At 42.1% G+C, this 21,971-nt stretch overlaps 1 protein-coding gene across 1 annotated transcript in view; it reads right to left on the bottom strand.

The window, feature by feature from the left end:
• LOC126234781 (trypsin-1-like) overlaps positions 1-21,971 on the bottom strand; it is a 48,907-nt gene that overhangs the window by 11,744 nt on the left and 15,192 nt on the right. Inside the window, exons 4-5 of the mRNA XM_049943530.1 lie at positions 19,381-19,472; positions 10,434-10,546 (exon numbers count right to left, since the gene is read on the bottom strand). Coding sequence (XP_049799487.1) covers positions 10,434-10,546; positions 19,381-19,472 — 205 coding nt within the window. The remainder of the gene's footprint in view (positions 1-10,433; positions 10,547-19,380; positions 19,473-21,971) is intronic.

The following is a 21,971-nucleotide window of genomic DNA, read 5'->3' as shown; positions in this document are numbered from 1 at the left end:
CGGACCAGATGTCGTATTCGCCCGTCGAGTGCCCCGTTCTGATGGAGGTCGACCCTTTGGCCCCTCCTGTCTCTCTAAGGGCGCATACACCGCATGTTGGCGTGCACCCTGGACTAGGTTTTCAGGCGTTTCCAAGCTCCCCTCGGACCGAATGGCCGGGTGCGGGTGGCACAGCCTCGCCTGTTGTTAGGCTCCCCACGTCGTCGCATACGTCAACATGGGGTCCTCCCCACGGCGGGCGGAAGCCTTATAACACAACCGTACGCCGATTTGCGGGGGAGGAATGTGGTGTCACCGCCAGACACCACACTTGCTAGGTGGTAGCCTTTAAATCGGCCGCGGTCCGGTAGTATACGTCGGACCCGCGTGTCGCCACTGTCAGTGATTGCAGACCGAGCGCCGCCACACGGCAGGTCTAGAGAGACGTCCTAGCACTCGCCCCAGTTGTACAGCCGACTTTGCTAGGAAAGGTTCACTGAATAATACGCTCTCATTTGCCGAGACGATAGTTAGCATAGCCTTCAGCTACGTCATTTGCTACGACCTAGCAAGGCGCCTTTACCAGTTTATATAGAGATTATTATTGATGTATCAACAAGAGCAATGTTCTCCAATTATGGATTAAAGTTAAGTATTACATCAACTACGTACTTTATTTGCTACTATTAATTCCCTTAACTGTTCCAGACCTCACGCCAGTCTGCGTGAGCTAAACGCGTGCCTTTCGGCTACCTCCGAGTGGCTTGGCTGTCTTGCCAAGTCACTGCAAAAAGAGTGAAAGGAAGGGATAAAAGCTGGAATAAAGATACGTGAGCTGTACTGGTAAACGTTCTTTTATATACTGTATGTACCATTGGCGTGTAAGCTACTGCTGCGATATACAGTTCCATCAATGTAGAATTCTTCTACTATTCACTCGCGGTGTTAACCAGACTCTTATTCATAAAACAACACTGCACAACACAATTAGAGGATCAGTTTTTCTAAAAGCCGTAATTGTCTCCCATTGTGACGTAGAAGGTTGAAATTTGGCTCAAAGCTGCCTACGGCATTCATTTGTAATGGCGCAAAAGCGTGGCATACTGCGACGTCACTTTCGAGCTCGGAGACGCTTCGAACAGCAAAGTTTCGACATCAGAGGAAAAAAGGACAGAGCTCGAAAGTTAGAGATGTAAGATAGGTTAACGATGGAACATTGGTACCAAATTTCGCCAAAATCCTTCCCAAAGCCACCGCGAACGTGTCACACATTACAGCCCCTCATACCCACATTTCACAGCTTCTTTTCTAGCCTCTATGATGGAATTCAAAACTGCAACTCCCAGCGTTGGAATCAACCGGTTTTCTAATAGGTGGTCGAGGAAAACATGTCAGACATGAAGAAGAAATAATGATGCCTTCAGTGGGCCAACAGGTAAATGGTAATGCCCAGAAAGATCCTTTGTATAAGGCGTGAGATATTAAATTTGATTGGAACAAACAAATATAAAAGTGCGTCATCTGGTACAGGCAAAAGGTAACAAAGACGACTGAATATGAAATTGTCAGCTTCTGGAAAATGGTAATGCAGGGGTGGATAGAGAAGAATTAGTGTAAGGTTTTAGATGTCACATATAGAAAATTAAAGGAACCTATTGAGGAAAGAGAAGCAGTTGTATGAAAACTAAACATTCGGATAGGAAGATAATATTAATGGAAGTACCTAATATGGGAATGAATATATAGGGAAGCTGTCGGGGAATGAAGACTCCTACGCCATCTGTTGGTGTTCTGTTAAGTCTGTACATTGTGCTGCCCTCTGCAGCGAATATATTTCGAGTAACTGTAAAATTGACGTGTGAGAGTAAAGGTGTGTGTGAGCAGAAGTTTTACTGTGTCCTTGATTTCACTAGTGTGTAGCAACATTTTGGTGCCGAAACCCGGGAAAACATGAAGAGATAGAGTGCTACTAAACATTAAAGAGGACTCGACGCTGGCGGAGAAGGTTTTGAGCGACTTCAATCTCAAAATCCGGTCACGTCACGCCACGTTCAGCTCACACAGATAAGTTGCGGCATTGCTCTGAAACTGTAGCAAAGGACACTGCGGGGCGATTGATTTGTATGTGATGTTACTTGGTGCATGTTTGTTGGTGGCAGAGCAACAGAGGGCAGTTGGCGTATTATTTGCAAGGTACAAAGGGGACTTGCTAAAGTATTGGTAGACTGCAGCGCCATCTGTTAGCAACAGCGACCACTACTAAAGGTCGCGGGAAGTTGAAAACTGCACGGTCGCGCCATCTGTTGAGAACTACAAACACCACTAGGGGGCTGCTAACGGTTTACACTCCAGGACAGCGCTATCCCTTAGCGATAGCATCCAACTGACGGGGTGTCTTGACCTTGACCGCACTCTCGCGACAGAAAGCAAAACCACCAACTCACCATGGCAGAAGCAGTAGCTACGAACTTGGGGAGGCTGCGCCGGAAGCGGACGACCTTGCGATCGAATGCGACGCGTTTCGTCAGCCAAATAAACGCCTTCGATGGTTCTACAGCTGCAGAAGAAGTAGAACACTTCCAGGAACGCCTACAGGAAACATTAGAAGAGTTGAGCCGACTCAACGATACAATACAGGACTTGCTGGATGACTCTGAATACGAAGCCGACACGGAAGCTTGTGAGGAATATACTGATAAATGCAAACGCGCCCTCCGAAAGGCGAAAGGCCTTCTAGGAGGAGCGCGCTCAGGGGACAGGAATGCGACGTCAGCGGCTCAACAACACGCCTGTATGGACATAAAATTGCCTACTATCAAACTGCACGCATTCGCAGGGGATATAGAAGCTTGGCCTCGATTTTGGGAGCAATTCACAGCTTCCATAGACGAGAATCCGATGGTGTCAACAATGAAAAAGCATGTATTCCTCCGTGGTTACCTTGATGGGGAACCTAAGGACTTGGTCGATGGCATTGCTGTTACAGCTGATACATATGAGCAGACTAAGCAAATTCTGAAATCCAAATATGGGGATAGGAACAGAATTATCCAAAGTCACCTGGATTTCTTGGAGAATCTTAACACTTCGACTTCAGGCAGTCCAGAGGCTCTCAATTCCACCTACATTGAGTGCCATAAGCGCATCCAAGCACTACGAGCACTAGGAGAAAATGTGGACTCTTATGGGAGAGTGCTTGCACCCAAACTTCTTCGAGCCTTTCCTGAAGAAATTTGCAAAAATTGGCTTGTTCATGCCCGAAGGCAAAAGATTGAAGAAGGGAACCTCACCCACCTTATGGAGTTCTTAAATGAAGAGGTGGAAGGAGCTATCAACACACGCAAAATTCGTGGAGATACTGTACCACACGAAAATTACGTACCAACAGCATCTGCCTTCCATGTAAAGGTTAAAACGAAGAGGGACAAGAAGAAACAACAGAATTCAGAGCCTTTCTGTGTGTATTGCGGCGAAAGAGGGCACTGGGGCCAAGACTGCCAAAAGACTGCAAGCTTGCAGGCAAGAATCGACGCCCTCAAGACAATGAACCGTTGCTTTCTATGCCTGAGACGTGGCCACAACAGAAATCAGTGTTTCAAACGGGGAAAGGCGTCCTGTGCGAAATGTAAGGGGGAGCATCACATTTCTATCTGCAGTAGCCATACCACAACAGTAAATAAAATTGAAACTATGACTTCTAACTTCACATACCTGCAGACTGCTCGTGTGAGTATCACAGGACCCACTGGTAAGAGCAGACAGACACGTGCCATCCTGGACACAGGGAGTCAATCGAGTTTCATTCACCATTCACTGATCGAATCTCTCCAACTAAGTGTCATTGGAAGCACTGCTCTCGAGATAACTACTTTCGAATCCAGTTACAGTTCATCACTCTCAAGGAAGAAGGTGCAGTTTAATATGATGGGGTGCTCCACTAATTCCCACATATCAGTAAGAGCCTTTGAAAGCACAAATAATTTTTCACAGCAACCAACAGTGCCACAAGATGTAGGAGATATGGTCTTGAGGGGTGGTACACCACTCGCAGATCCTAAAGGAGACACTGAAGATCTACCTATTGAGACTGATTGGAGCTGATTATTACTGGAGAATCGTGACTTTGGAACAACCAATCAAGGTATCACCATCATTGGTTCTTCTCCCAACAATCTTTGGATATGTTCTCAGTGGAAACAGATCTAGCACCACCGTCAACAGAGCAACTGTCAACTTTATTCAGGGCAGCTGCAGTGATATATCTGATGAGTCAGTGCGCCGATTTTGGGACCTGGAGACAATCGGGATAACAGGAAATCAAGAGCGAGCATTAAAACCCATGGAACACCCTATTTATCAGGAATTCCGAGAATCATACTGTGTGGAATATGGTCGCAGAGTTGTATCTCCGCCTCGAAAGAAGGATATGCCTCTCTCCTGCAACCGCACAACTGCTGAAGCGCGTCTTCACGCCTTACGACAAGCTGTTAGGAGAGTTCTTCACTCTTGCCTACTATGCAAGATAATACACAGTCGCCGGTATGAAGAGATGGAGGCCCCACTACCACTGGACAGAGTTCAGCCTTCAAGACCATTTGCAGTAACAGGCATCGATTTTGCCGGACCATTATATGTCAAATCTGGACATCAAACAAAAAATTCCTACATGGTCCTATTCACATGTGCAACAACACGGGCCATTCATATTGAACTTGCAACTGACATGTCCACTGACAGATTTTTGATGGCCGTGCAACGCTTTGCAGGACGTAGGAGCCTACCAGTCACTGTCTACTCAGACAATGCTACAACATTCCATGCAGCCAACTCAGAACTGGCAGAGCTTTTCAAAACCATGCAGCATACTGACGTACAGCTTTACTGTGCCCACCATGGAATCACTTGGAAATTCATACCACCACGTGCGGCTTGGTGGGGAGGCTGGTGGGAACGCATGATAGGCTCAGTCAAGCGCTGCCTGAGGAAAGTTCTTGGTCGCTCCCAGGTGGATGAAGAGAGCTTAAACACCACCTTGATCAGCATAGAAGCCGCAATAAACTCACGACCCATCACTCAAGGAGAGAGTGACACTGCACTGACGCCAGTTCACTTTCTAAATGGTGGGAAATTAGTAACAATTCCATGTGGGCCAGAGCCAGCAACTAGAAAGGACCTTGCCAAGGAGTTCCGACTCAGACAAAAGGTCAATGACGACATCTGGCGCAGGTGGAAGACAGAATACCTCCTGCTGCTAAGACAATATCATGAGGTGAAGGGATACCCTTCGCAGAGGAAACCGAGAATTGGAGAGGTTGTTCTGCTCCAAGAAGACAGCAAACCACGGCACTTGTGGAAGAGGGCTGTGGTAGAGGAAGTGCGGCATGGCAGAGACAGTAAAATACGGTGCATCATCCTTCGCCAGCCAGATGGTATGAAGATCTGTCGACCGGTCCAGCTGGTCATCCCCCTCGAGATGGACCAGGGTGGGGAGGATGTCGGGGAATGAAGACTCCTACGCCATCTGTTGGTGTTCTGTTAAGTCTGTACATTGTGCTGCCCTCTGCAGCGAATATATTTCGAGTAACTGTAAAATGGACGTGTGAGAATAAAGGTGTGTGTGAGCAGAAGTTTTACTGTGTCCTTGATTTCACTAGTGTGTAGCAATAATATGGGAATGAATATATAGGGAAGCTATATTAAAGAAAGAAATTTGATGACAGTATTGTGGAAGAAAGAAAGAGGAAAGATGAAAATGGGATGTGGTATAATATACTGCGAGCAGAATTAGATAACGCCCTTCGAGACCCATGGTTGCTGGAGTGGGCCAGATTTCTATAGAATTTTTAATATAATAGGGAGAGCCAGCAAGAACAAAACTGTTCCACTTGTTATGTGGGATATATGTGGCATAGAAAATACCCTCAGACATTAAGGAGTATAGTAACCCAATACTAAAGAAGCCAGGTTTTGAGAGGTGTATTATCGAATTATCACTACAATAAGCTGTTGTAAAATATTGCGTAGGAATAGCTATGGATGAATGGAATGACTGTTAGATGCCGTCCCGAGATGTTCTTGAAGCAATGCGGATCATACACCGTTTCTTAGAGGATAGATTGAAGAAAAGCATTCCCACGACTATACAATTTGTAGAGTTTGAAAAAAGCTTTAGAAAATGTTGACAGTAAAATATCTTCGTAATTCTGAAGTTAACACTGATAAAATACAAGAACTGAAAATTTAACTACAAATTGGGAGAATCTAGACTGTAGCTCCAAGAGACTAAAACAAAAGCTCGGCGGTTCTGGCTCAATTGGAAAAAAGGAAAGATCTGACGTTCTAGCCACAGAACACAGAAGGGCCAATAGAACACGAACACCAGCCGTGTCATCCGTCAGCGAATAGCGTCATTTGGACTCGTTGTCGGGCGCAGGTGGGGGGGGGGGGGGGGCGTTAGGTCAGCAAACCGCTCTCCCGGCTGCTATCGCGTTGGCAGACCTGGCGGGAGCTCCTTCTACTAGGGATCATCTGAAGGAGTGTAGCCATGGTCTACACAGGAATGAGACAGTATTGTAGCCTACCCACCACGTTATATTTATATGCATTGGGCAAGTAATCAAAAATTAAAAAGAAAGTTCAGGGAGCATAAATGAAACATTAAGATACGTCAATGTCATTGAAATTTTGTCTGAGTTGGGAAAGGACTTGGAATATCAGTTGAAAAGAATGGGCAATGGAAATATGAATGACAGTTTTGTTATTATAATTGTACAACTGGAACAAGTTTTCATAAACTTGCAATACATAGCTGGTTCATGCTATGAATATTATATGAGACAGTAAAATACGCATTATGCTGTGATAAAATGACATTTTTGTTGATATAATGAACACGAATAAAATGAAATGTGTCCTCGGAGTCTTTCGCGACGGCATGCATGAATAAAACGTTCTCGGTTTTCCAGCCGCGTAAGTTCCAAGAAAATCTTCGAGCTTTCGAAGACCATCTCCGCCACCGCAGTCCGGAGTTCACTGACCGCCGGAACTGCTACGGTTTCTCGCTTATATAGACATAATGACATCATCAGCAGCCAATCAGACTGACGCAATGTGGCGCGCGCGCGCGTAAGTTGACCCGGGCAGCTAGCGGAGCCATTGCCCGTGGCAGCTGCGGTAACGTCAGGTAGCGCCAGGTACAGGCGCCACGTTTTAAACTGCCGCTCCCCCGTCACGCATCTGTCTTTGCTTTCTTTCGATTCCAAAGCCTGCCCCCATGCCCTGCTGAGTGTGTATCCCTTGTCTCTGTTGAGACTGTTGTTGTTTAAGCGATTCTCGGCCGCTTCCTTTATAACGGAGTCCCAATATGTAGACGCATGGGCCAACACTTTTGTATTTTCGAACTGTATTTTACGTCCGTTTTCTAGGCAATTCTCTGCTATGATAGACTTTTCAAACTACCTTTGTTTTATATGGCACTTGTGCTCAGTACAACGCTCCGCAATAGTGTGAATTGTTAATCCGATATACACACTGCCACATTCACATAGTGCACCGTACACACCGGACACTCGAAGAGCAATGTCGTCTTTAACAGGGCGCAACGTATCTCGTATCTTGGAGGCGGGCCGGAACACTGGTCTTAGCCCATGCTTCTGGAGCAGACGTCCTAACTTACTGCTGGTTGCTCCACAGGATGGCAGGAATACAGTCCGTTTCGCCCTCTACTGATTCACCAAGTGTCTTTCGTCGGCGGCCCTTGAAAGAATATGCGATGTCACTTTTGTGTATCCATTTTCCCCGAAAACACGTTTTAAGTTCTGCAATTCAGACTGTAGGTGGTCGTCGTCAGAGATAAAATGTGAGTACTGGAATTCTCCAGACAGGCAGAAGACTATATGATTATTTGGATATATTTTCAGATAGGTAACTTTGTTTTATTGGCAATACTCATTCCTTTATTATGAGAAATGTAATAACGAGTTACACGTGTAATTTCGAATCAGAGCTGTTGATACGTTTGGTGTTTTGCACAGGTATTGTATATCACTTTATTCAAACTGAGTCCACGGTTCAATGTTACTATGTATTGGCACTTGTGGCGCTGTCAGGTGGGCCTGACTAGATCCTCTTTCTATAAAACAGACAACCAAAGGTAAAATCAGTATCTATGCCACACAGAAAGATTCTCGTGCAATATACATCGTGTGCGGCCAGTCCTAGTCGAGATGAAATATAATGCCCAGTTGTTGTCAATCCAAGACGGAAACTCTGGCCCCAGAACTTATTTTGGATATAAATAATACTTTGTGAGTCATCAAGAAGTATTTGTGGATTACTCATGCTCTGAAAATGGGCAGCAGTCAAGCCCACAAATGCGTATTCTATTTTGGAGCCTTATAAAGATAGAACAGACACTAATTGTCTCCACATTCAAAACACAGAGTAGGAAGGATTGGAGAAACTACAGGGGAGTCAAACTGATACCATACTATGCCCACGTATATGATTAGATCCTGGAGGTCAGGATTCGAACAAAGGTCGAGAACAAATCGAGAGAGGGACTGCATATTGTCAGATCTCGGAGCTCAACTATTGACCTCATATTTGCTGTGAGGCAGCTGCAGGAGCACCACTACGAATTTGGTGAAACTCTTCTGATGGTATTTCTGAATATAGAAACAACATTTGACAGCGCCTGTAAAAAAGGTCTGGAAGCACTATAAAATAAAGGAGTGGAAAAAGAGACAACAAGCAGAGTGGAGCAGATGTACTATGGAAGACTCAGTTGTGTGAAAGCGGAAAAAATGGCTCTGAGCACTATGGGACTTAACATCTGTGGTCATCAGTCCCCTAGAACTTAGAACTACTTAAACCTAACTAACCTAAGGACATCACACACATCCATGACCGAGGCAGGATTCGAACCTGCGACCGTAGCAGGAAAGCGGAAAATGTGAGCATAGATTGGCTCCAGTAAAGAAGTGGTTTGACACAGCGCAGTGCATTCTCGCCTCTTCTCTTCAATGTGGTTTTGGATGTTCACAGGTAACTCGATGAGTTGGGGAAACAGGGAGGAGGAGATTCAGGAACAGCTGGATAATAGGGAAGAAACTGTGAAACATTATAGAATGAAATTTAATGTAAACTAATGTGAGACCCTGGTTACAAGTAGAAAGAATGATAGACCAAGCAACGGAATAAGGACTGGAGATGAATAATAGCAGAAGGTGGAAAGTATCAAGCACTGGGGAACCGTGTCAGAGGAAAATGGAAGAAATGAGAAAGAGATCAATGAGCGTCACTGAGAGGCAAAAGCATTACTGCGAAGTGGTAGAGCCTAGTTTGTAACAAAGACGCCCCACAAAGAATGGCAGAAGTAGTGTATAGAAGTTACTACATTCCAATACTGACCTATACATCTGAAACATAAGTAATGAAGAAAAGAGATACGAGTTCATGAGAAGTAGGACAGCAGTAGCTAGGACAGATATGATGAGGAACGAAAGCGGAAATAGTGAAAGAGGAACCCTGAGAGCAGAATAGAAGCATCAAGGCTAAGATCGTATGGGCACTTAAAGAGGACAGAAAACAAGAGGATTCCCAAGTAGATACACAAAATAGAGTTTTGATGGAACTACCAAGAGGAAGACCAATGGATAGATGGCTGAAATGTGTCGAGGTGTGTGTTGAAAAACGAGGTGACGACTGGACGAGAGTGAATACATAAAGATGGTGGGGAAAACGGGACTAGATGGTGACCCAGCCTGGGGCTGGAAACTTTTCAAAATGATGATAATGATACAGATCGAACAGTTGTCACTTTTACTGTTATATCATAATCCTAACTTTATACACAGTTTTAACTGAAGCTACAGACATCAAATATTTCTTAGCACGGGCAACTGAATTATTAATGTTGACTAGTCATCAGCTGAAAGCATAGTGTCAGGGGTTATTCGGTGATTAATTATATTGATATCAAGACTTTCCAACTTGTAACCTGAGCAAAACTGAGGGAGTTTGTACTAAAAACTTTTTACACATATGCATCTAAAATCTCGTGGGAGCAAAGCTTCGTCACATTCCTCTTGAACTACTTCTCCAACTCGGTGTTTCGCCAGCTTTGCACGAATAATCTTCAGATATCTTCTGATGTCCTTGTGTGGCTGAACACTTGCAAGAGCCTAATCACCCAGAAGATTTTTTCTTCAATGGCAACGGTCATGAAAGCCAGCAAACGCATTATGACATATTTTGCACTGATACTATAAAGTTATTAGAAATTCTACATCCGTGTAAATAGCAGCTTCCTCTGACAGTCCTCAAGTACCTAAAAATTTATTTCTGTTAGTGTATTTTCAGTTTATATATTCTTTAATAATTGTGTGCTTCACTTACAAACAGTTGAGTTGCGAGGTGAAATAGTGCCGTATATTTACCGGTTGAGAACATACCTGTGGGGATAACTCCGCCGTTGGGCAGGCTAATGGGCTGCACGTAAGAGTTGAACGTGAAGGCAGTCCTCAGTCTGAAGACGGCGATGTCGTTGGGGTTCACGTTATTACCACTGTAGAAGAAAGCTTGTTACAGAGCTACATATTGGCACAACAAAACAGAAAATGAATAATAAAGGAGAGGATAATGAATTAATAAACATATTCATTTGTGTAAAATTTATGATGTCAACTAACTGACACAGAAAGGTAGGGCTCGATAACTGTCCCGTGATCCTCATAGCCATAAAATGACTATGTTGTTGTTGTTGTGGTCTTCAGTCCTGAGACTGGTTTTATGCAGCTCTCCATGCTACTCTATCCTGTGCAAGCTTCTTCATCTCCCAGTACCTACTGCAACCTACATCCTTCTGAATCTGCTTAGTGTATTGATCTCTTGGTCTCCCTCTACGATTTTTACCCTCCACGCTGCCCTCCAATGCTAAATTTGTGATCCCTTGATGCCTCAAAACATGTCCTACCAACCAATCCCTTCTTCTGGTCAAGTTGTGCCACAAACTTCTCTTCTCCCCAATCCTATTCAATACCTCCTCGTTCGAATCCTGCCTCGGGCATGGATGTGTGTGATGTCCTTAGGTTAGTTAGGTTTAAGTACCTCTAAGTTCTAGGGGACTGATGACCACAGCAGTTAAGTCCCATAGTGCTCAGAGCCAATACCTCCTCATTAGTTACGTGATCTACCCACCTTATCTTCAGCATTCTTCTGTAGCACCACATTTCGAAAGCTTCTATTTTCTTCTTGTCCAAACTGGTTATCGTCCATGTTTCACTTCCATACATGGCTACACTCCATACAAATACTTTCAGAAACGACTTCCTGACACTTAAATCTATACTCGATGTTAACAAATTTCTCTTCTTCAGAAACGATTTCCTTGCCATTGCCAGTCTACATTTTATATCCTCTCTACTTCGACCATCATCAGTTATTTTACTCCCTAAATAGCAAAACTCCTTTACTACTTTAAGTGCCTCATTTCCTAATCTAATCCCCTCAGCATCACCCGATTTAATTTGACTACATTCCATTATCCTCGTTTTGCTTTTGTTGATGTTCATCTTATATCCTCCTTTCAAGACACTGTCCATTCCGTTCAACTGCTCTTCCAAGTCCTTTGCTGTCTCTGACAGAATTACAATATCATCGGCGAACCTCAAAGTTTTTACTTCTTCTCCATGAATTTTAATACCTACTCCGAATTTTTCTTTTGTTTCCTTTACTGCTTGCTCAATATACAGATTGAATACTATATGAATGACTATAGTGATCAAAATTCATGCACATGTTTTATTTAATTCCTCCTTTCCTTTTCATTTTTTATCCTGGCATAGGAAATATAAGCAATATCTACATCTACATCTACATCCATACTCCGCAAGCCACCTGACGGTGTGTGGCGGAGGGTACCCTGAGTACCTCTATCGGTTCTCCCTTCTATTCCAGTCTCGTATTGTTCGTGGAAAGAAGGATTGTCTGTATGCTTCCTTGTGGGCTCTAATCTCTCTGATTTTATCCTCATGGTCTCTTCGCGAGATATACGTAGGAGGGAGCAATATACTGCTGGACTCTTCGGTGAAGGTATGTTCTCGAAACTTTAACAAAAGCCCGTACCGAGCTACTGAGCGTCTCTCCTGCAGAGTCTTCCATTGGAGTTTATCTATCATCTCCGTAACGCTTTCGCGATTACTAAATGATCTTGTAACGAAGCGCGCTGCTCTCCATTGGATCTTCTCTATCTCTTCTATCAACCCTATCTGGTACGGATTCCACACGGCTGAGCAGTATTCAAGCAGTGGGCGAACAAGCGCACTGTAACCTACTTCCTTTGTCTTTGGATTGCATTTCCTTAGGATTCTTCCAGTGAATCTCAGTCTGGCATCTGCTTTACCGACGATCAACTTTATATGATCATTCCATTTTAAATCACTCCTAATGCGTACTCCCAGATAATTTATGGAATTAACTGCTTCCAGTTGCTGACCTGCTATTTTGTAGCTAAACGATAAGGGATCTATCTTTCTTTGTATTCGCAGCACATTACACTTGTCTACATTGAGATTCAATCGCCATTCCCTGCACCATGCATCAATTCGTTGCAGATCCTCCTGCATTTCAGTACAATTTTCCATTGTTACAACCTCTCGATACACCACAGCATCATCTGCAAAAAGCCTCAGTGAACTTCCGATGTCATCCACCAGGTCATTTATGTATATTGTGATCGGCAACGGTTCCATGACACTCCCCTGTGGCACACCTGAAATCACTCTTACTTCGGAAGACTTCTCTCCATTGAGAATGACATGCTGCGTTCTGTTATCTAGGAACTCGTCAATCCAATCACACAATTGGTCTGATAGTCCATATGCTCTTACTTTGTCCATTAAACGACTGTGCACGAATAATCTTCAGATATTTTCTGGTGTCCTTGTGTGGCTTCTCGTGTAAATTAAGAAATACTTTTTTGCAATAGAAACGTTTATTTTTCCCTTATGGAAATTTGATACGAGATGACGTGGACATTTGTCTACCGCTATCCAAGAGGAAACTACAAAATTAATTTATATGCCATGCAAAAACATTCCTTGTCGCAGTTGAGGCAGGTCAGACGGCTCAGTGCGTAACGAACTTGCACATGAGCATATCAGTTGTCTGTTAAACGCGGTTCAAAGATGTACGGAAAGAAACAAATCGTTTTCTCCCTCACCTAATATGGAGGGGTCGACAGAATATCGGTGTAGCCATCATGCGGAGCATGAAGATTCAATTCTCACACTCTTTGAGTTATTCTGTTATCATTCATACATCTCATCTTGCCATACCATTCGACATGTTTTCCTTTGTGCCCACTATTCCAGTACTGAATCTATTTTTATAGCTCGATTGATGTCTTAAAACCTTACTCTATTCATTATTCTGGTTTTACAACACCTTTTTCGACACATCATTTCGTTTGCTAGAGCCCTTCCCTCAGTTTCTTTGTTAAGTGGTGCCCACACATATATCCCAAACGACACAGTATTTTCTACAAAACGCCTACGCAGCCCTTATCGTAGCTTTGAAAATACTGCTATTCCATGCCACTGGAAGTAGCTGCGTAGTTGTCTAGTCACGACCTTTCCTATAATCTTTAGTTCTGTACATCTTGAATATTCCTCCCCTCCGCTGTCAGTCTAAGTACTTACATTAGGTGGTATGCTCAATAACTATGTAATTGGTTTTTAAGCCAAGCCCTTTGACCTATATAATCATAGACTGCGTCTTTCCATCTTTATACCCCAATTCGCGCTTTCTTCCGCTAATTTTCCAAATATACAGCTTACGTGTTGTACGTCATTTTTTGAACACAACCTAGGACCAGCTTAGAGACAGAAATGATGACACTTTCTGCAAGACCAGACCATTATTTTGCAGGACAATGCTCAAGCACGTACAGAGCAAACTGTTACTGATTTGTTTGACTAATAGGTATGCTAACTGCTATACCACCTACTGCACTCTTCTGACATAAGCCCTCGCAAGTTCAACTCCATTTCTAAACTGAAGGAAACACATCACGGCATTCGCTTCAGAACTGCTACAAATTTGTCGGGCAATAGACCGCGCCGCTCGATCTGTCAACACAACTGGCACTGCTAAGAGCATCCTACGACTTCCACATCGTTGGCAACTGGTTATACACAACGCTGGTGGCTACTATGATCGTCAGTAAAGCTTTGAAACACGTATCTAATTTGTACGAGCTGTAAATAAATTGTTGCTAATATTAATGTTCCAACCCTGGTATCATGGGAACAATAAATAAAGCAGATGAGCTATTAGTGTGTTAAGTGACAGTATGTATGGGTGCAATTTAGCACTTTGCACGTGCAGATCTAGCATGGTGAGAGGAGGAGCTGCCATTTACACAGAAAAGGGTATAAATACCAAACTGTAGAAGTAAGCAAGTTTCGTATCGATCCGCACTTTGAAGTTTGTTCTTGTGAACTACAGTTAGTTAATGTAGTGCTGATATAGTGTACGGATAGGTCCCTATTAGGAGATTGGGAGCTATTCATAAAAAGTTTGATTCCCTATTATGCTGTCTGTCAGACAAATAGAAGTTATTAATGGTGACTTTAATGTTAAATTTCTAATGAATTCTGCTAGAAAAGTGAACTAGATGTGTTATTAATGACATGTAACTCAGAAACAATGATCAACTTCCCTACATGTATATCTCAAGACAGTAGCACTCTAATACATAATGTATTTGTATAGCATGATGATGTAAAACTAGCACATGATTTCCCTGTGACAAATATATTATCAATCCATGATGCACAATTGAGTACTTCATAAAACATAGCAGGGTGTACAGGTCAGAAACCATTAATTAAATTGTAAGTCTGGTCAAACTGGTATCTATAGAACACTCCAGAGAAAGTTTAAGAAATGTTAATTGGGGAGATGTATATAATAGGCCAAATGCTAGTGATAAATGCAATATTTATCTTGATGAATTTATATCCTGTTTTGAACACTCTTTCGCCAAAATAAATACTAAATTTAACACCAAACGGTTTTCAAAGAAATCTTGTATTACTACAGGTATTAAAGTGTCTTCAGAAGGAAAAAAAGAAAATTGTATGAGACATCAAGAATTAGTAAAGACCCAGAAGTAATTTTACACTATAAAAATTTTTCCAACATTCTGCGTAAAGTTGTCAGAAAATCTAAAAATACGTATACTAGAGATGAAATTTACAACTTGGGCAATACAATCAGATCAATATGGAATGTTGTTAGAAGACAGACAGAAAAAGTAGCCACTAGGGTAGCTAGCATTGCTATCAAAGAGAATGAGACCAATTTAACTAAAAGTACACAAGCAGGTAATGCATTTAACAACCACTTCTGAAGTGTAGGTGAAAAAATTGGTGAGAATAGTCCAATAGAAAAAACCAAGCAGTATGTGGAAGAGCCAGTTTTGAGAAATCCTTGTAAGATTAATTTTCATTTAACAACCTCTTGTGAAATTATAAAAATCATTAAATCTTTGAAAAATAAATGGTCTGTTGGAGTAGACGACACCTCTGACAAGATATTAATAGAATGTGGAGCAGCTACAGCGTAGGTTCTGAGTCACATCTGTGATGCATCACTAACTCAAGATACTTTCCCAGACAGGTTAAAATATGCCATTGTCAGGCCGCTCTATGGCATGTTCAAAAATCGTCATGTAAGTAATGTACTCATGAGTGGATAGACATCTCATCAGTGATGGTATACTTAGTAAATCACAGTTTGGATTTCAAAGATGCTATTCTATTGAAACAGCAATATTCAGTTTCACTGCCCACATAATATACTCTTTAAATAGTAAAATGTCACCAATATTAATTTTCTGTGAGTTATCCAAAGCATTTGATTCTATGAATCTTGACATTATGTCATAGCAATTACAATTCTGTGGTACAAATGGAACAGAATATGAATGTTTTAAATCATATCTACAGAACAGGAAGCAAAACCTTTCTTTATATGGGTTAAGTGATTTATGAAAGTTACCCACTTCATCTATCTGGAGTGAAATTACATTAGGTGTTCCACATGGTTCAACCATGGGTCCCCTTTTGTTCTTGATATATATGAATGACCTCCCATCATATCTGAAAAAAAAGAAGCTTAACTGGCACTGTTTGCTGATGATACAAGCGTAATTATTAATCCAGTAAGAGGAAATCCAATAGAAAATGATACAAATAATGTGGTTGGAAAAGTAATTGATTAGTTTTCTGCGAATTGGCTTGTTCTGAACTTTGAAAAAACACAGTACATCCTATTTTTTGCTGCAAGGTCTACAGTTACTTCAATAAATATAACACATCAACAGAAGTCAATAGGCAGGGTATTGCTTACTAAGCTTTTGTGTGTACACATAGATGAGAATCTTAATTGGAAAATTCGTATTTTGGATTTCCTAAAGCGACTAGGTTCAGATACTTTTTCAATCAGAATAATTGCTAATTTGAGGATATAGAAATTAACAACCTAACATATGTTGCATACTTTCACACTCTGATGTCATACAGAATAATATTTTGGAGTAACTCAACAGTTAGGCACAAAGTATTCAATGTTCAAAAGAAAATGGTTTGAACAATGTGTGTGGTTCATAGTCGCACATCTTATAGGTACCTGTTTAAAAGATTAGGAATTCTTGCAACAGCCTCACATTACTTTACTCAGTAATGAAATTTTTTCAAAAACATGGACCAGTTTGAAAACAACAGTGATATTCATGATTTTAATACCAGAAGAAAGAAAGACTCGCACTATCCTCTACTTAACCTGTTTGTGGGACAGAAAGGGGTAAAATAAGCTACTGTAAGACTTTTCGATAAATAACCAGATGAAATAAAATGTCTGACGTACAGCAGTGATAGTTTCAAAAGTAAACTGAAATCATATCTCCTTGACAGCTCCTTTTACACCATAGATGAATTCTTGAAAAGGAATAAATAAATAATGTGTACGTTTTGTGCCATTTGAGGTAATGTAGTAGAAAATAAAAATTTTATTAAAATATTTGATTCATTGGTGCATTTCTTATGCACTTGACATGTTCCACATCATAACGGTTACCGTAAGATTGATCAGTGGAACACATAGCTAACCAACTAGCTATCGACTCCAGTTTCTTCCATCATGTTTTTCGGTAGGTCTTCTCTCACAGTGCCCCTCAATGTGCTGTTTGCACCTATCCACCCTCTCCTATGCATTCAACAGTGGAATTCCCACTATACTCTTAATGACATATTCCTTGCATTTAATTTCGCCGAAGGTTGTTTTGACTTTTCTGTATTCTGGGACAGTCCTTCTGACAGTTATTTCATTTCCATTTTTTCACATTTTTTCGCCTGAGCTTTCATGCTCTTCATGTTATATCATTTCTAAGTGACATGTGTTTCTGTATTCCTAAATTTCCCTGGACATTTTCTTACTTCCTTCTTCTGCCGATCAAATTAAGTATTTCTTCTGTTATCCATTGTTTCTTCACAGTTATCTTCCTTGTACCTACATTTTTCTCTGCAACTTGTGCGGTTTTCGTATTTAGATATGACCATTCCTCTTCAACTGAACTCCCTACTGAGATGTTCACTATGACAGTATCTATAGTCTCAGAAAAATGGAAACGTATCTGCTCATTCCTTAGTGCTTCTGGATCCCACTTATTGATCATTCATTCTTTCTGAATATTTTCCTTCAGCTTACTCTCCATCGTTAACAAATTGCAATCTGCGTCTATATCTGCTCATGGTTGCGATTTACAATCCAGTATCTGATTTCGAAAATTGTGCCTTACAATGATGTAATGTAACTTAAGTCTACTTGTATCTCCCTCTTCTCTTATGATTCTTGAACAGAGTATTCGCTATTATAATCAAAAATTTATCGAGTACTCAGTCTTTATCCTCTCACTCGTACTACCAAACCCCCATTCTTTCGTTAACCTTTTCTCCTATTCTTTCCCTATAACGTCATTACAATCCTCCATGACTATTATGTATTAATCTCGCTTTACGTATTGAATTCTCGTCATCTTCTGCTAGCTACATCGTCATGAATACCTGAACTATTGTTGTCGGTGTTGGCTTACTGTTGATTCCGGTGATAACAAACGTGTCTCTGAACGGTTCAAAGTAACTCACTCTCTGCCCTACTTTCCAATTCATAACACATGCGACTTCCGTTACACCATTTGCTGCTGCTACTGATATGACCCTACAGTCGTCTGACCAGAAGACTGTCTTATTTTCTCTTTCGCTTAACTGGCGCCCACTGTATCTAGATTGAGCCTCAGTAGTCCCTTTTTCAGATTTCCTATCTTCCCTACAATGTTCAAACTTCTGATACTCCAAGCTCCGACTCGTAGAATGTTATCATTTCATTGGTTATTCAATTGTTTTCTCATGGTCACCATGCCCTTGGCAGTCCCCTCCTGGGGATCCGAGTCTTTTGCCAATGGAGAGATCATCATGACACTTTTTCATTTACAAGCCACATGTCCTGGGGGTATAAGTTATTATCTTTAATTCAGTGGTTTCCATTGTCTTCTGCATCTCGTATCGTAGAACACTGCTGAGTTCAAATGGTTCAAATGGCTCTGAGCACTATGGGACTCAACTGCTGAGGTCATAAGTCCCCTAGAACTTAGAACTACTTAAACCTAACTAACCTAAGGACAACACACACATCCATGCCCGAGGCAGGATTCGAACCTGCGACCGTAGCGGTCGCGCGGTTCCAGACTGTAGCGCCAGAACCGCTCGGCCACCAGCGGCCGGCCACTGCTGAGTCTTCCGCGTTTATATGAGGAGTTTCCCACCCCTAGGGCAAGAGAGTGTCTTGACTCTCTGTCCACTCCTCTGCCCTCTCTGAGAAGGCCGTTGGCATGCTGAGGGTAACTTCTTAGGCCGTAAATCTTTGCCCGCCATTGCTGACAATTTTTATTGACAATTTAAGCAGTGATGGGGTTCTAACCCAGGGCCGAAGACGTTTTCGTTACTAATCAAAGACGCTATCCCTAGACCACAGGTACATCCTTTTTAATCTGGACGCTTCGTTATTGGTCTTCTACTCTTATAGGTCCTTCTACTAAGCAAATACAAACAAATGGGACGAAGAAACATAGAGATAACCAAAAACATTTAAACGATACGGACTAATCACCATAAAAAGGTGCGGCATGCTAAGCCTAAATACTTCCACTGGGAGACGTGATGATGTTGATATTTTAAACATCTGGAAACTGTAACAAATGCAGAACTTAAACGCACAGGAGTTGTTTAGTTAGTGAAATTTACATGCACGCTGTGGAACTACCTCACTAGATGTACTCACCTTGGGTAGTCGGGGTGGGGGATCATTTGCGAAACCCTTGCCTCCTGCTCCGTGCCTTCGTCAGTGCTCAAGTCGAGTTCTCCAGCCACAGCCTGGAAGAATAACTTGGACTTATCTCATGCTCTTTTCCACAGTCCAAGGGAGAAACTTTAACAGCTGTGTAATATTAGAGAGCCTGTCTTATCCTTAATCACGAAAAAAAGTTCCTTTGGACATCCATGCATGTCCAAAAGAACTTTGCATCGCAATTAAGAATAACACAGGCGCTACAAGATCGCATTTACTCTCCGGTACCGGGCTCACGACTTTCAATCAGAATGTTTCATCTGCGCAAGTATATACGTAACGTATGTAAGAGTACAGGTTGTACACACGACGACATACGAAAGTTTGGTTCTCAACGTGCACAGATAGCGAAATAGTAAGGCCGCCGCTTTCGATAAGCGGGAAACCCGGGTTCGAGTGCCGGTCCGGCACAATACAAATTTTCACTATTGTCATTTCATTACACAGCTGATGGTTGTCCATACTCGCATCTGCGAATACATTTAATGTATTTGCTAACTGATGTTGTCGCCGCACTGCCCGTTCCTTTGGACATGCACGCATGTCCGGAGGAACTTTCCGTAGTAATTCGGAATGAAACAGAAACTGCAATATCGTATTAGAGGAGCTTGGGTATGGTGTTGCCATTGAGAATGTAGCATAACTACATCACCAAATTGAAAATGTCAGTGCAGCTGTGCGGAATGAGATGGACAGAGCCTGTAACATGCCAAGAGAGGTAAGAAGTCCTGCACTTCACTGCTTTTGTCTTCATAGACATCAGTTTGAACATGTCCTGTGGTAAACGTACACTTGTAAGTAGGCTGTTTAGGTTTTTATGTTGGTAACGCACACTCTATTAAAACCGCTGACTGGGCTATGTACAGTCTGTGTCTGGTTGGATTCGTTGTTAGAAGTTATTCGCCAGTGTAGCGTTGGGCAGTTGGATGTGAACAGCTCGTAGCGTTGGGCAGTTGGAGGTGAGCAGGCCAGCAGTGGTGGATGTGGGGAGAGAGATGCCAGAGTTCTGAGATGTTAATGTGAGCGGACGATCTGGACGTGTGTCGGTCAGAAAAATGAAATTTATTAAATTGGATGTAACGAATTTATGTACATATTATAACCTTTGAAGATTATTAAGGTAAGTACATTGTTTGTTCTCTACCAAAATCTTTCGTTTGCTAACTATATGCCATCAGTAGTTACTGCCTTCAGTAGTTAGAATCTTTTATTTAGCTGGCAGTATTGGCGCTCGCTGTATTGCGTTAGTTCGAGTAACGAAGATTTTTGTGAGGTAAGTGATTAATGAAGGGTATAGGTTATTGTTAGCCAGGGCTATTCTTTTATATGGATTATTAAACGTCAGATTACGTTGCGTTAAAATATTGTGTGTCAGTTTAGAACTGATCAGAATTAGTAAAGAGAAAACAGTATCAGTACGTTCAGTTTTACTCTGGAGTTCGAAAATCAAGTAACATAGAAGTTTTACCAGCACAGTCGTTCTTTACATTCAAAGGGGAAGTTTCACAGTGCGTAGTTGTGTTTAATTTCGGGTCCCTATATATAGTTGCTTTCTGAGAAGAGCTTATTTTCTGTTCCACCTGCAATCCCTACTTAATTATGAAATCAAGCAATTTCAGACAAAACTCAATTTAACGTGTTACTTTCATTGTGATGCATTAATCACAACCACAAAGTGTGTATAGTTACTTTTGAATCACCCTGTATATACACGGTGTCACGGAGATGTTCGATATTCTTCGATGTGTTTTAGAAGGTGTTTTGAGGAACAAATCGAAGATAGTAACCCGTGTTCGGAAACGTCTTCCTACAAATCTACAGAGCGTTGTTACAGGCACTGGCGCCTGTTGCTACGCCACTCCTTCGACAGCAAACATGGCTTGGTACGCTGACAGATTGTAAGTGGAACATCGCGCTAAGATGTTTGTTATTCAGTGATTGTGTCTGATTGCCCCGATCGCCAGTGGAGAAGATGGAGGTAGTTGCTGCTCCGTCGCCTTGGTAGGTGATGGTTTTAGACACTGGTTTCCATCTCAAGTATATTTTCCTGTACTGAAAAAAAAATTGAGATTTTGGAGGGTTCCAGGAGAAAAATAAGCAGTGGATTGAAATCTTTGTCTGAAATTGTCATCCAGAGAGGAAACCGAACATCGTATTCGTAGGAAGCAAGGTCTTTCTACATAGCAACTAGCTCCATCTTCTACTCTGGCGATCGTGGTGGTGTCACGATCGCTGAATAACTAACACGCTCCGCCTACAAGCCGTTAGCGTACAAAGTCACGTTTCCTACCAAGGGAGTGGGCTAGTGGCAGTTGCCGAGCCTATAAATATGACGCTCTGTAGCGTCACTGGATGACGTTCCTGGTCACGGGTCTGAATGACCTATGCAGCAGACTGACAAGGTGGACATAAAAACTCGGTGAGTCTGAGTATGAAGCAATACACAAATCAGGGAAAAAAAACATTGAAATGCTGACGAATTAAGCAGAATGATAGCGGTAATTCAAGCACTGGACCTGGACGTT

Source organism: Schistocerca nitens, chromosome 2 (assembly GCF_023898315.1).
Source record: "Schistocerca nitens isolate TAMUIC-IGC-003100 chromosome 2, iqSchNite1.1, whole genome shotgun sequence".
Classification (NCBI taxonomy): domain Eukaryota; kingdom Metazoa; phylum Arthropoda; class Insecta; order Orthoptera; family Acrididae; genus Schistocerca; species Schistocerca nitens.
This window is presented reverse-complemented; position numbering and strand designations above follow the sequence as displayed.